At 39.0% G+C, this 15,844-nt stretch overlaps 1 protein-coding gene across 2 annotated transcripts in view; it reads left to right on the forward strand.

The window, feature by feature from the left end:
- CDH6 (cadherin 6) overlaps positions 1–15,844 on the forward strand; it is a 135,815-nt gene that overhangs the window by 79,565 nt on the left and 40,406 nt on the right. For both annotated transcript variants that reach the window (XM_036410567.2, XM_036410568.2), the window contains exon 2: positions 1,646–2,000. In XM_036410567.2, the coding sequence (XP_036266460.1) occupies positions 1,773–2,000 (228 nt within the window). In that variant the 5' untranslated portion in view covers positions 1,646–1,772. The remainder of the gene's footprint in view (positions 1–1,645; positions 2,001–15,844) is intronic.

The following is a 15,844-nucleotide window of genomic DNA, read 5'->3' on the forward strand; positions in this document are numbered from 1 at the left end:
CAAAACTTGTTTTTACATATATATTTTTATTAATATATAAACACATTGTTTGGTTGCCTCCTGCATGCACCCTGACTAGGGCCTGGCTGGGGAGAAGCCTGTGACCGAGGTATGTGCCCATGGCCAGAATGGAACCTGGGACCCTTTGGTGAGCAGGTTGATGCTCTATCTACTGAGCCAAACTGGCTAGGGCTGAAGATTGATTTTAAAGCCAAAAAGTTAACTAGTCCTCAGTAGTATTTCAGTTCCAGACCCAGAAAAGTGGCAAGATCAGGAAAAGTGTCTCTGTGGCTGCCTCAGGACCAACTGCAATGACTAATGCCCCCTGCTCTGGCACCAGCCAATCCATCAGTGGAGACCACAACCCTGAAAAAGCACACTTAGCAAGCTGATAAAAATTTTATTGAGCCCCTTCCCTGAGAGTGCCCCTAAGATTCCACCTGCAAGAGAGAGATACTCATGTATGCTCAGGATGAAGGACCCAGCACACTCTCCCCCAGGGGAACATGCCTGCACCATTCCCTTCCCCACTTCTTTCCGTGAGTCTAAGGGACCCCACAAGACTTGTAACTAGGGGAGCAATGGGCAGTGGTAGCTCAGACCAGGCTAATCCTTTAAACCTGTCTCCCAGGCCCTCTTTGCTCTGACTTCTCAGTGAGCCAAAGCAGCCCAGCCTAGGCTCTCCAGTTACTTCGTCTATGTACCTTCCTTGCTTTATTTTTGCTAAGTATATTTTTGCTATGGCCAGTAAATCTTACTTTGCTGTACTTCGTCTCTTGATTGAAATCTTTCCTTCAAGAAGACAAGAACCGAGATCTTTTTATCTCACTGGTAACAATAGGAGAAAATTAAGTTTCCTGGTTAAATGTGGGAAATATTGAATTAAATATAGGCATATCATCATCATTACAAAATTCCATTTCAGAAAATTCAGTATGCTAATATGCATTCTGAAGAGAAGGTGTATGGCCTTTTCAAACTTATTTGGCCCAGACTGTTCTATCAGCTCATCTCCAAATGCAAGAGTCTGCAAAACAGGCTCCACCTGGACAGGTCCACACATCACAGGTACTCACTACAGTCTAGCAAAATTTCAACACTCCACTCTCGATTGCATTGAAACTGTCTGTAATATTCTTTGCTTTAGACTTGTTTGTGAGGATAAATATGCAAATATAGGGTGTCCCAAAAAATGTATATACACATTTTGAATAACTATAAAGGCGGTGTTTATTAAAATACATTTTATTTTCAAAATTGAGCCATTAGCCATTAAAGTGTGTATACATTTTGGGGGGACACCCTGTAAAGTCAGAAACACAAACTTATTTCTTCTCACTAGATCTCAGCCAGGTACCCTGAATCATGAAATCAGCCACTTGCTGACCTACAACAATGCAATCACTTAAAATAGGATTTTTAAGTGATAGAAGAGGCGAAAGGAAAACAAGCAGTTTCCTACTGGCCCTATGCCTTCCATTTAGCACATCTAAAGGACCATTTTTCCTCATTTCAAAACTGATAGCCAACTTATTTTTGTTGTCTTGCTATTTAAATGCATGTCTTCTTTTGCCAGAGCTTATTTACTCTAACACTGAATTTTAAGCATCTCTAAAAACACTTGATATGTTCTTATTCTTTCCAGATAGCCTCTGCGAGGCACACAAAGAACATTGAGGAAGAAAGGAGGAATGACGCTGAATACAGTGCAGTGAACCAAAGCAGCTTCAAGGAGAGGCGTCCCTGCCCAGAGCCTGGACCGTGTCGTCAGAATGAGAACTTACCGGTACTTCTTGCTACTCTTGTGGGTTGGTCAGCCCTACCCAACTTTCTCAACTCCGCTGTCTAAGAGGACTAGTGGTTTCCCAGCAAAGAAAAGGGCCCCGGAGTTCTCTGGAAACAGCAGGCATGAGCTGAACCGTTCGAAAAGGAGCTGGATGTGGAATCAGTTCTTTCTCCTGGAGGAATACACGGGATCCGGGAATCAGTATGTGGGCAAGGTAGGATTCCATTAGGTGCTCTGACATTGTGGTTTTAAAAGCCTGAAGAAGTGTCTGCTAGTGCACCGACAGGGAGGGTGTGCACTAGTTCCCAACACAGTAAGAACTGTTGCTTATCTGGTAAGAGTTTTTTTATTTTTCCTCCCACTTGAGTCATTTCAGGTAGAGGACTGTAGAGGATTAGCTAAGAAATGCTAGCGCTCTTACAAAAGAGAGAGAAATGCCCCGGTGGGAAACGAAACGCCCACAACCATCCGCACAGGATTACCATAAATCCTTTAATTTTTACTTTAGCTGGAAAAATATGGCCCGGCTTATTCTATGAAGCAGGATGTATTAAAAATAGGAACAGAGCGATTAAGCCGTAAGGAAAGGCAGGTCCCTTTTTTCTCAGTCTGAAAGCGAACCTTCTGAGCTTTTGTTCTTTGGCCAGGTTCAAGTTAACTATTTCTTAACTCCGGTACCAACAGTGCCAGCCATTCTCCGACCTAACGGAGCCCTCTGCCCCCAAAACCCACTACCGCCTGAGGTTGGCTGTTGGGACTGCTGCGGCCGGTTTGTCTTGTGTCAGCGAATGGGCGAGAGCCAGGCATTTCCAAGACTTGTGAGTTAGCTGGGGCGAGGTTCACAGGAGAGACAAATGGTTATGGAGAGGTGCTATTTCCAAATATCATCTGGCCATTTTATGGCCTCCAGAAAGTGGGAGGAGGAGGCATCGCTTCTGCTCGCCCTGAGCCAGGGCTGGCGCTGAGTCAGGGAAACAGCTTGGTTCCGCTGTCAGCCTGAGTTTGCTTGACATTTTATCATGGGCTCCGTGCGTGTTGCAGAATATCTGCATACTGTAAAGATGTGAGAGATAAAAAGCCGGGGAGAGGGGTTTGAACTTTGTGAGTGCTGTGTTTCATCATATGGTGTTGGTAAGAAAAATCATTGTCACACGTCCTGCGTGTAAACAAACCAGGGGTGAACGTGTAGCTAGAGATGATAAACGTCTTCGTTTATGATTGCGGCTACGGTTTCAGACATCAATAGTGGCATCTGCAAATGGCATAAATTCTGCAGATTCCAAGGGCTGTGTGGTCACACTTCAGTCTGTTGTCAAATAGTTCTTCAGGGCTGGCAGAGAAGTCTCTTTAAGTATTTACCACTATCAGTGAGGGAGAGCCAGCCATGGCTTGGGCTGAGGTAACCAGGCTGTGTTCCAATGAGGTGAATTATTAATATGGAATAAAGTGGGAGAGGAAGTATTCGGTGAATGGGGTGAACATCAACACAGACCCCCAAGGGCCTAGCCTTGTATTTGCTGTGAAATTCACACGCTGTGCGACTGCTGAAGACAGTCTGCGTTCCTGTCCTTCTCCCTGTTTCCTTTGTGAAATTTGAATAGCGCTGCATTAATAGGGTAATGGTTGTAGAAACACTAACAATCCTATCATCTTGAAAGCACTTTCTAGAATACAAATAACTACTGTCATAGACATTTTCTCAAGTGCTTTGTCTAATTGATCCTCCTCTTTCTCTTTTCTGCTTTTTCTTCTCAAACGGTGATGCCCTGGTACAACAAAAATAACACGCGTTTTTAAAGAAAGGCAGGCTATTTCGGGACACGAGGAGCAGCAATGAATAGAGCCGCCTAGGAATCCGCTCTAGGATTATAACTGTGGGAAGTAGTTTTGCCGCAGGGAAAAGTCGTGAGCTGTGGCCCAGAGCCCGTGATTAGCCTTCCAGGCTTCAGCTTCTCATCTAGAAAACGCAGGCAACAATGCCAGCCTCCTGGAGTTGCCATGTAGTTAAGTGAGATGAGATGAGAACTAATGGCTGGCACATAGTAGGGGCATACAGAAGTTGTTATTATTGCTGAAAAATCCACTCTATGCACTCTATTACATTTATTGATAATGCCTTGACATGGAATATTGATTTTTATATCTTTGCAAAAGTAAAATGAGGTAACTGATGGATCTCTCAGTGGGTGGGAAGTGTAAAGGAGAGAGGCACAGCTTCAATCTGATTGGTTGGATTGGAATATTTTATTAGCAGCAAGATCACTTTCGCTCCCTCACCTTCGCCTGCCCCTCCTCCACCTCCCTGAAGCTATGACACAGAAGAGAATGCTAGCTGGAGAAGAAAGTCAAGGGCAGAGACTGAAGTTGTCCAGAAGTGGCCAGCTTGCTGCATCTGATGTGTGAGAGAGGTACTCGTGCACTATTCAGAGGGCATTTTCCCGAGTCTGCCTTTGGAGTTATGTATCATCCATGGACAAAAGGAAGACTATAATGTGCTTTGAACTACAATAAAAAAAAATAGACAAAAATAAATAAATAAATTTTTAAAAAGAAATCTGTTTGAGTTCCTCATGTAGCAACAAGTTGGTCCACTTTTAATAGATACGGAATAAAACAGAAACCGATGAGATTATCCAGATCTATAGGGTCAAGAAGATTTTGAAAACAAATTTTCTTTTCAAGATCAGGCAATAGCAGGGGTTCCACATTTTCTCAATTCATAATGTCCTTAATGTCTCAATCATTTTTTTCACAGTGTCCTCAGGTCAAAAGAAATAATTAGGTCCAAACAATTTACTAAGTATTTATGGTCTTAACACAAATCACTGTTTGACAAAAATACCCATCAGTTAACAGATTACTAATGGAAGGTGTGCGCCTTCTGGGCACTGCACAACTTCTCAGACTGGACACCACCCTCATTCCCTTTTCCACATTGATTTTTGCATAAATCTTCCCTTCTGCCATAGTGCTGGGGTCAAGCCAGTTTCACAAATATGTAACATCATCAAAAGGAATGTAGCACCACCTATTGTTGAAACTGTGAACTACTCTGAGCTAGTACTTCACAAGATGTCTGACAGAGCTCAGGGTTTGTTGCATTATTTCCCTGGAAATTTTAAAATATTTCCTGGTGCCCCAGTAAGTTCATTGCTACACCCAAGCATACCTCAGTGAACACTCTGGGAACCATTAGACAATAGTGAGATTCCCTTGTAAAGGTGTACAAAGACTAACTGATCCTTAGCCCTAGTAATAGTTACTTAGAGCCTCTTCTTGAAACCTAAAACTGAAAAGATTAATCAGTACAGGTAACGGATAGAAGCATTAACTGAGGAAAAGTAATGCAGTTGAGCAAATAACACTTAAAGTAGAAGAAAAATGTTTTTATATTATAAAAATTTGTTTATATTTGTATTTGTGTTCATTGGTTCCAGTTATCCTGGGTTTAAGGCAATAGAGATGATAGTGACAATTGTGGAGCAAGAAAAATTTGAGAATTGGTGTGGAACAAAGGGCTGTCGAGAGTCCAAAGAGAAAAAAGATAGGGTCACATAAGCATCCAAGAAGCAAGAGAAGACAGAGTTAGGGATTGGATGACAATAAAGTGAATAGACAAGTTCATACTTAAAGCTTGAAGCGCACATGAGAGCAGTTAGACCCTCCTCTTTTCCTTGTTTTAATACTCCTCAGCATTTCACTCATGGCCATAAGATGAACAGAGAAACATGGACTCTGCCGTTTGGCTAGGGAGGCACTTACTGCGAACAGCTGAGATATTGACACCCAAACTCTGACGTATAGGAAAATTTCAACACCTGACTCACCTAGAATGGTGGTGGCAGGTAGGGGTAACAAGGTAGGAATAAGTGGCCTTATTGAGTAAGAGTTTGTGAGCTTAAGATATATAGATACAGATGCAGATAAGGAATGTGATTTTTTTTCTTCTAACATACATGAATGAACTTGGGGGCAACTTTGAGCTGATTTACCATAAGTAGCATCTATGTCACCGGGGCGCTCATTGGAGATGCAGAATCTTGGGCCCCACCTGAGAAGCTGCATTTCAACAAGGTGAACTTTGTGCACACTCAGATTTCACAGGTGCTGCTTTTACCTTGCCTGGGTCTCCCTCCCCAGAGATCCTGATTGAGTTGGTTTTTAATTATTTATGATTCCAATGTGTGACAAAATTTGAGACTCATTGCCCTGGGAGAATATTATTGGCAATAATTATAACACAACATGGCAAGTTCAGCGGTATGATGGAAATATCAGGGAGAGGGCCAGCTGGGAGCGGGTGCAGCAGAGCTTCCTGACGGAGGTGATGATGGTGAAGAACCGCTTCAAGGTGTCAGCTCACACAGTGGAGGGAGAATTACCAGGACTTTCCAATTAATTGGATGCCAAAGGAGAGAAAGTCAAAGGTTCAGAGATCTCTATTCAGAATCAGACAGTGGAAGTGTCACTTAGCCGACAAAGGAAACAGAAAGAGGTGCGTATTTTCTCACCCAGGTTTTCAGGGAAGAGTATGCAATTTTATACAAAATCTACTTAGGTTATCTTTGGCTTATAGAAAAATAAAAAGAAAGCATTGTAATTTCACACTTTCAAAAAAACACCAGGGCTTCCTGCCAGCTTTACGTAATGTAGCAATTCCTTGGTGTTGGTCAGTCTATAGTGTGAGATTAAGCTTAATAAGAAAGAACAGAGGCAGCCAAAACCAGTTTGGCTCAGTGGATAGAGCGTCAGCCTGTGGGCTGAAAGGTCCCAGGTTTGATTCCGGTCAAGGGCATGTACCTTGGTTGCGGGCACATCCCCAGTAGCGGGTGTGCAAGAGGCAGCTGATCAATGATTCTCTCTCATCGATGTTTCTAACTCTCTATCCCTCTCTCTTCCTCTCTGTAAAAAAAAAAAAAAAAAAGAAAGAAAGAACAGAGGCAGATATGGATTAGATGTTCAAGGCACAAGCATTAAGATATAGATATATTTGAAACCTCAGAACTGTGTACAATATGAGGCAAAAGATTCTAATATCGTCATTAAACAGACCCCAGGGAAGCTTAATTTCCTCGTCTCCTCCACTTGATCCTTCACAATGTTCTTTGTCCTCTTCTTCCACACAGTGTGTACCTAAAACTAATCTCCATTAGAAGCATTCGAGATGCTTCTATTTTTGGTAATGTACCAGGAGATGTTTTTATGGACTTTGATAAACTGTATATTTTCACAGATGTTTTCTGATGCTAGATTTTTGGAAGTTGGTAATGGTTTTCTTTGGCAGAGTTTTCCCCAAAACTGACAAATGTGCTTTTTAAAATATCAGGAAGATGTGGCTTCTATTTAAAACTCTGATGTACATGTTTTCCTAATAAGCCTTTCCCTTGAGTCTTTAAAATTAGTATTTACCCAGTTCACTAAAGCCAATATTCTTAGGATGATTGGACAGTAATGTTTTAATGGCCCATAAAAATAAAAGTTGCCAGCCAAATACACCTTTAAAATTAGGAATGAATAATTATTTGTTCCTATAATTACACAATCCAAAATCAGTCAACATAAAGCAACATATTATATATATATATCCTGAAAGACCATTTAAAACATGCTGTCATTGAAATAATGCTTTATTATATTTTTCTGAAAAAAGCATAAATATAAGAATAGAAACCTCCTGGTGCTAATTTGATGGGTGATTCAGAGACTCATTTAACCCCCTGTCACTTCAAACAGCAGCATCAGGTGAAAGCATCATCACAGTAACATTTACTGCACATTGCTTTGTTCCAGACACTCTGCCAAGAGCTTCAGGTGTATTACCTCGTTGGACCCTCGCAGCAACCTTAATGCCCATATGTTAGTTAAATCCCTGTTTTATAGATGAGTAAACTAAGGCTCAGAGCAGTCAGGTATTTTGGCCCAAAGTCTCACACTGCCAGAACATGGCAGTTGGCCTCTGTCTATTCAGTTATCTCCCCCCTCACACACACCACTGCTCCACAGAGCCAGGGCAAGGCACAAATGAAAAAACAGACACACAACATACTTTGGCGTTCAATGGTAGAATTCAATTCAATATCACAAATACCTATTGAGAACCTGCTGTGTGACAGCCATGAGGAGAGAATTTTTTTTTTTAAGACTGCTTTTAAAGAGCTACACAATATGTTTGCATGAATATTTTGTGCCTTCCTTTTATTTTAATTTCCAGAACACATCAGTGATATGCAAAATAGCTACATGTGAGGATTTTAAAATTATGTATGTACTTATTGGTCATTTAGGTCATTGTGATGAAAAGTGTCTTTTTTTTTTTTTAAATTTCTCTTGATAACCTTCTCTAACCTTCAATGACCTGCAATAATCGTTTCTCCCTCAGTCAGGACAAGTGCCTTGAGCACATCTTTCTTCTTCATCATTTAAATTTAATGCTCAGCCATTTAACACTTTTATATTTCAACTAATGGTATATTTTAGAGAACGTGTATTCACTTGCTTGTTGGATGTCCTTTTTTAAAATGTCTCAAGAAGTAACTTCCCAACTGCTAATATTGGTAGTAACCCTTGTTTTGTTTCTGCTACCAGCTAACTAATTTCAATTCCTTGATGACGAAAGCTTCAGTTTGTTATTTGATACTAAGAAAATGTACCATTGAATAGCAATTCCCCAAGTCTCGAACTCCCCTCTCTGCACAGTTGCTCATGTAGAGAGCAAAACAGTTACAATGTCTGACCTTGGTCACAAACCCAAAGGCAACTTTCAGCTTCCTAGGTCACACAGAGTGAAGTAAAGAAATCCAACAATGACTCAGTCCAGAATCCTCCAATATGCCTGTGGAACCCTATATCCTTCTGCTTATAATTCAATTTGTTCAACAAAATAAAGTGATGAAGGTGAATAAAAGAGAGTTAATGGTTTAGATTCCTTTTGTCCCCACTGAGCTATTTATTTCCGTGCTCTACAAGTCAGACAGAGCCAGAGGTTGTTGGAAGGTTATGGAGATTCTACATGCTCATGATAACAAATCCCCCAGAATCTAGCCCATGGACATTGTTAAGTAGTTCTTCACTGATTGCCTTAACTTGTTTGTACTATTATTGAACCATGTAATTCTTGATTTGCACCAGAGTTCTTCCTTTTTTTATCTTATTATGGATCTGCCATAGCAAATATTCAGAGTGCTCACATCTAGTTTATATTTCTTTTAAAATCAAAATACCTAATTATAATTTTGACTGAATATTATTTCAAAAAAATAGATTAAAAATTCCTAACATGTGTGTTTAACAGTCAATAGGTTCTTAAATCTCAATCTTTTTCATTTCCATTGATATGAATGACAGCATTAGAACATTATTTTAAATATAACAAGTATATATTGTAACCAGAATTATAAATTTAACTATTAGAGGGCAGTACTTCGCTAGTCAAAATTAAATATATCTTCCTAATGTTCTTTTTTTTTTTTTTCCCAAAATAAACAGGTTTTTGATAGGGGTTCTGCCTTTATAAAAGGTTATAAAATTTAGGGATTATGTTTAGATCTTAATGTGTCAAATTTAGGAATTATGTTTAGATCTTAATGTGTCATTGGAAACTCAAGAAGGCATCTCTTTTTGTGTAGATATAGGCTGCTGGTAGCAACTCCACCTTCCTATAAGCCTTCACGCAGTCAGTTATTAAGGCGGCAATGCACTATAATCCTAATGAGCATGCTAAGTATGTCTGTATTCTTTCCAAACCTAGCTTTCCCTCAGGAATTGAAGAAGGGACTGAAGGAAAGTACAGAATTCCCCAGAAGAGAATAAGAGATTTTCTTTCTCTTATTGCCACTATTGATAAATAAATAAAAGTAACATGTATTCTCAAAGGTAATGTGAGGCATCAAATTTGAAATTATGCAAGCTGCAAGAAGAAGAAAAGCAGTATGCCAAAATATTTCACTGGAAAAATATTTAAAGTTTCTTCCAGTTTTCTATTCACAGAGATTGCATGTACACAAGAAAAGAGAAGCACTTTAAAAGATTAAAATGTATACATGTGTGAAATATATGAATAAATATTTTAGGTGCATTGGTGTATTTCAGCAGACCTGCGGGCAGTAATAAAAGCATAACAAAAAGCTTGAAATATCACTCTGGATGTGGGATTTAATGCTGACTAGAGGGAACAGAGATTGGAGTTAAGAAGGCAATTGAAGAAGTTATCTCAGCTATGGCATTTTCAAATAGATTTGGAAAGAAAATGCTTTTCATTCATTCAACAATTACTCACCAGAGTGCAAAGTTAATAGCAGAGGCAGCCTGCCCATGTTTGAGCCACAGCTACACTATCTACGTATTTTCCGGCGTATAAGATGACTTTTGAAACAAAAAAAAGTCAACCGAAAATCGGGGGCAAAAGACCAAAATTGCACAAAAATTACCTGCAGATCTTGACGGCAAAGTAAGTCTTTTCCTTGAAGTGGGGGGTAGCCTTATACAGCGAATATAGGCCTAAACCTGTTTTAATTGTAAAATTAGGGGGTCGTCTTATACGCCGGAAAATACAGTAGGTATGTTGAGCAAGTTATTTAACCCCTCGATTTCTTTAACTGTTAAATGAGGGGGTAATAAAGTCATTGAGGTGAGGATTAAATAAGTTAATACACAGAAAGGGCTTAGAATGGGTCTGGTGTACCATAGGAAACTGAGGGAAGACCAATACCAGGCAGGATGGCTCCCTGCTGCCAAGTGTGCCTTCAAAGAAAGAAAAGGTGAAGGGAAGGCAGAACCAAAGGTGCCCAGAACATCCCACTAATGTTCTGCCTCCTTCAGGGAAGCCAAGCATCATGGGTCAGAAAATGATGTCAAAGCAGCTAAGGCATCTGAAAATATGGTTAATTAATCAACCACAATTCTGAAGGTTAAGTATACATAAAATAAAAAAAAGTTTTCTTTATTATCTCCACCAAACAAAAAATAATTCACACACTATAATCAGGTTAGTGTGCATTTGTGTTCAATCTTAGTAACTTTTGTTCATCTTCCTATTAAGGCTATTTATCATTTATTTCATTTTAAAGCATCAGTTTGCACCACAATTTGGAGTTTATATTTTTTTAAATTTACTGTGAAATGCTAAGTGTCCCAGTAATTCAAAAAAATGACTATAGTACTTCAGGCATACTAATATTTCAAGTTGGAGTTATCATAATTAAGTTGGAATAATATTATAATCTCCTTAGATTAATGAATCGAAATTTTATTGGGGGGAAAACTACTCTTGATTTACTTTTTTAATTACCCTGAATGCTTCACGTTTTAGAGCAAAATAATTAATTCCTTGTTTAAGACTGAATTTTGACCTTCAGTAATTGAGTGGTGTCTTATATTGAATCCCAGCACTGCTCTTTTGATTAGTACTTTAGATTTGAATTTATACCTTAAATAGTTATATCTGTGTAAACTCTGCAAAGACCTATACAACACATCTTGCTCATCTCTGTATCCTCCAAGGTGCCTGGCACAGATTTTGCACACTGGAAACAGTCAAGTATTCCTTGATTAAGCTGCAATGACCACAAAAGATGAAAATCTGCTGTACTGTCTGAAAACTGCCTCCCACTTTATTGGCGTGAATGGTTTGATATGGGTATCATTGATGGTGCTTTGTGTCATTGAATTGACAACTGAAAATCTAGTCTTTAAAGTTCAAGAAAATATAAACTGTAAACATATAAAACCAAATTTATTATGAAAGGCTTTCCATGGAAACTACCTCTGAAATTTCCCCATCAAAGTGACACAAAAATTTATGATGCAATAGGAGAAAACTCAAGCTTCCTTAGTGCAAACCAGAGAAACTAAAGACAACACAGCTGTATGTGCATGAACTAACAAGAAAGATAAAAAGGAAATACATAGCAAATAGTATCATATCATAAAAGTTGGCTCCTTTAAGACTTTTACAAATGAAAACCAAACATTATTTAGGGTTTCAGTAGAAGAAAGTTTGAAACAAAATGAGAAAAAAGCCAGAGTTAACCAATAGAAAGCAAGTTTCTTTCTCTTAAAATTCCTAAGAAAGTACAGAGTGCTCAGTAAAAGAGAAACCATTTAAGACCTGAGAACGTTGATTGCAATGATTCATAATAAATTCAACGATCAAGACAAATGTGATAATACAGGGAGAGAAAAATTCTATATAATGACTATTCTTTTTTTTACCAACTATATATTCTTCTAATCAACATATTTTTAGTTCTCACAGGAAAAAATCATCATCTCTGGAGAATAATCTCATCTTAATTCTTTCTACTATTTATGTTAAGTACAATTCAGAAGAGAAACATAAAAGAGGAGATGCAAAGAAAATTTACTTTAAAATACAGACATGTAAAACTGTATGTGCTTTTAGTGTTTTCCTTTCATCAATTGGAAAGCAAAGAATCTGGCTCTTTGCCTTCCTTAATCTATAGCCTGGGGCTACACCCACCCCATCCCCACATACCCTCCGGAAAGAGAGCTTCCCTTTTAGAAATCAAGTAAAGCTTTTTTTTTTTTTTTATCTTCTTTAAGTTTGAGATTATTTCCAAATAAAAAATTAAAAAACATAAAGCAAGGCAGAATGAATTATAAGAAATTATTTTCTGATCCTATTTGTATCTTGAATGTTCTAGCCATCCTCCCACCTATGTGTATTATGTAAAAAGAATAAAAGGGGGAGATTATTTACCCTGTGTTCAAGCTATGACCTTGGTGATTACCAATCCACTGGTAAAAGAGAAATGCAGTTTTAAAATTAAAGCAAGGAAATTAGGTGACTTGGGCAAAGTTGAGTGGCAGTACTTTGTTCCGTTTTATCTCCTTTTCACCAATCTACACATCACTGACTTAAGTTTTACACAGATAACGAGGCAGTGGGAATCTTAGTGTGAAGCAAACCATCAAGGGACTTCTAAGCAGGGACAGAACAGGAAACAGGACACAAGGGAAGTCACCCCCTAGCAGGTCGAGGCAGCATGGATCCTTTTCAGCAGTTTCACAGCAGACAACTGGTCATGAGATAAGGAGCGGTGATGATGTTATCCCACATTTTGTCAGGCCCTACAGTTTAGGGCGTCTCTCTCACTTGTAAGAGAGAGCAAGCCTCCACTTGAGGAAGCAAGAATCCAGCTCTTCTGGTATGGTTACATTGGATAGTCTTCCCTAAAACCACATTATTAAGATATTAGTATAGCAGAGAGCATTTCAGACATGGTGGGCACATAAAATAATAGCACACATGCTTAGGAGTTGAGCGCTCAAGTTCATGACTCTAACATCACTGTGAGAACACTTACCCAGGGTAGCCGTTAGGCCCGTACACATTTCTCTACACTGATTATTTCACAGGGAGCTCCCTTAAAGAAAGAAAAGGAGAGAGAGAGAAAGAGTTGTTCAAATCATTTAAGAATTTATATGCTAGTTCCCAAGCAAGAAAATCTAATAAATGAATTCATAATCTTCTCTCCTAGAAATGTTCACCATTATTTCCTTGACTGTACTAGTGCGAGTAGGTTACAGAATTCAATTTAATCATCATTTCCTGAGCACATACAGGATGCTTGAGAGCTTTGAATTAGAATAAAAAAATAGTCTCTGCCTCAAGTAAACTACGTGTTTTATGAAGATATGGCTTTCACTTTTTAAATCCCAAGTAAGAGTAAGCATATGATTATTACATCTAATATGATTTTTACCTTTGAAGAAAAACATATTTGAGGAAAAGTCCATTAGCTAGTGAGAAACATAATTTTTTTTTTAATTTCTGCTGCTTGATTTCTTGTGTCTTAAATGTCTGCATTTATCTATAAATATGTTCTTCCAAGTGTAGTGTCAGAGATAGAGGGAGATGAACTGCAAAAATTGAACTGGATTGCCCAGAATTCCCGGGTTCTTGCCTCGATGGTTTTGAAGAAGGAAGCCACGGGTGAAAGGTGATAGGTGAAAAGTACAGAAACTTTATTGCAAGCAGACACTACCTCTAAAACCTAATTCTAAATCCTAAGCCTGAGACTCTGTCCCTCCTGGATGGACAGAGGGGCCGCTGAGAAGGGTGGCCACTGTTCTCTTTGTCTTGAGGCATGACATAGACTGCAGTTCTTTGTCTGAACCTGACACCTTCTTATAGGTCATTGTGCTACATAAAGTTAGTTTTCAAAGCCCAAAGCCCACGTGGGGTTCCCCACCATCTCTCCTCCTTATTGTGTCAGTTGAAGTCACTGTTGATTGATCTTATAGCTCTCCTAGCTGTGCTGACAGAGATAGCCTTATCTTATGGCCCTCCCAGCTACTCAGGTCAGGGCTACTTTGGCCTAACTTATGGTCACTTTAATGGCTCAGGCCCAAGATGCTTTTTGGTTTATGGCTTTAATTGCACAGGCCAAATATATATTTGCCTATTCCATTTCTCTTCTCTCTGTACAAATAAGATAAACATAAACACCCTGGCATCTTCAAGTCTCCATTATGTATTCCTTCCCCCATAGGCCCCTTTTTATTCCTCACCTAAACCTGCCTAATTAAGCTAGCTAGCTAACCCTTTCAGAGAGAGGGAGAAAAAGAGAGGGGAAGTGTGTGTGTGTGTGTGTGTGTGTGTGTGTGTGTGTGTGTATCCTTAGCTTTGTCAATTGCTGAAAAGATTCCAGTATGAGGCAAAAAAGCAGGATTAAAACTGTAAGTTACAATGCATTGGTAAATCAATTTTTGACTGGGTATCTGGCTCTCAACTTGATTTACCACTGGCATTTTGAAAGTGAAAATGTTAGACTAAGCAAGAGTTGAGACTAATGTCTTAATCTGCCAAAAACCTTGGACAATCCAGAGCCAAGCACAAGGCAGGAGTAAACAATGCCTTTTGGGGGAAATAAACTCATGCAGTGAATAAACCAAAAGACATTTGTTTAATTGATAAACCCAAAATGAACAATAACCTCTATTACAGTCTGTATCATTTGTGCCAATAGAATTTACAAATAACTTAGCCTGGGGCCTGATATAATAAATACAATGAATAGGGAAACTTTTGTAATCATCCTAGGAAGTGTTGTTTGGCAATATGTGCTCAAACATAGACTTTGGAGTCAAGCAGATCTTGGTATCCTTCCTGGCTCTGCCCTTAACTTTCGGCCAGTTACTTAACCTCCCTGACCTCAGGTTCTCTGAAGAAAAAAAAAAGGAAAAGAAAAGAAAAAAAAAAAGGAGAAAGTAATAAGTAATGCTTATCTCCTGGAGTTGTTATGAGACTTCATTGATATATCACTCAAGGCGCTTAAGCAGTACCAGACACATAGTAAGTTTCATCAAAGGTTACTAGGTGTACCGGTTAATAATAGCAGATTTTGTAATAAAATAAAAGATGATAATTTCAAGAGAAAAATCAAAAGTGCTTTATTCAGCCGAAACCGGTTTGGCTCAGTGGATAGAGTATCAGCCCCGGACTGAAGGGTCCCAGGTTCGATTCCAGTCAAGGGCATGTACCTTGGTTTGGGGCACATCCCCAGTGGGGGGGTGCAAGAGGCAGCTGATCAATAATTCTCTCTCATCGATGTTTCTAACTCTCTATCCCTCTCTCTTCCTCTCTGTAAAAAATCAATAAAATATATTTTAAATAAACAAACAAACAAACAAATAAATAAATAAAAGTGCTTTATTCAAAGTAATGTCCATCCCTAGCTACACATTTTCCCACCTCTCAGGTAATTTGTGGGTACCATCCCAATAGAACTTTTCTTGTTTTGAGGCAAACCATTCAGAGACTCAATTTTTCTCTTCTTCGTATATTTTGAAATGCTGCTCAGAAAGTGTGTGTGCCATCGATAGGAACAAGTGGTAATCTGAAGGAGCAAGGTCTGGTGAATATGGCGGATGGGTTAATACTTCTCAGGCAAGATCTTTTAACGTGTTTTTAACTGGTTTTGAAGTGTGTGATGATGCATCATCATGAAGCAAAATTACTTTGCCCTGTCTTCTGGAGCATTCTGGTCGTTTCATGATCAAAGTGCAGTTCAAATTGATTATTTGTTGTAGGTAGTG

This window comes from Pipistrellus kuhlii, unplaced genomic scaffold (assembly GCF_014108245.1).
Source record: "Pipistrellus kuhlii isolate mPipKuh1 unplaced genomic scaffold, mPipKuh1.p scaffold_m20_p_4, whole genome shotgun sequence".
NCBI classification, from domain to species: Eukaryota; Metazoa; Chordata; class Mammalia; order Chiroptera; family Vespertilionidae; genus Pipistrellus; species Pipistrellus kuhlii.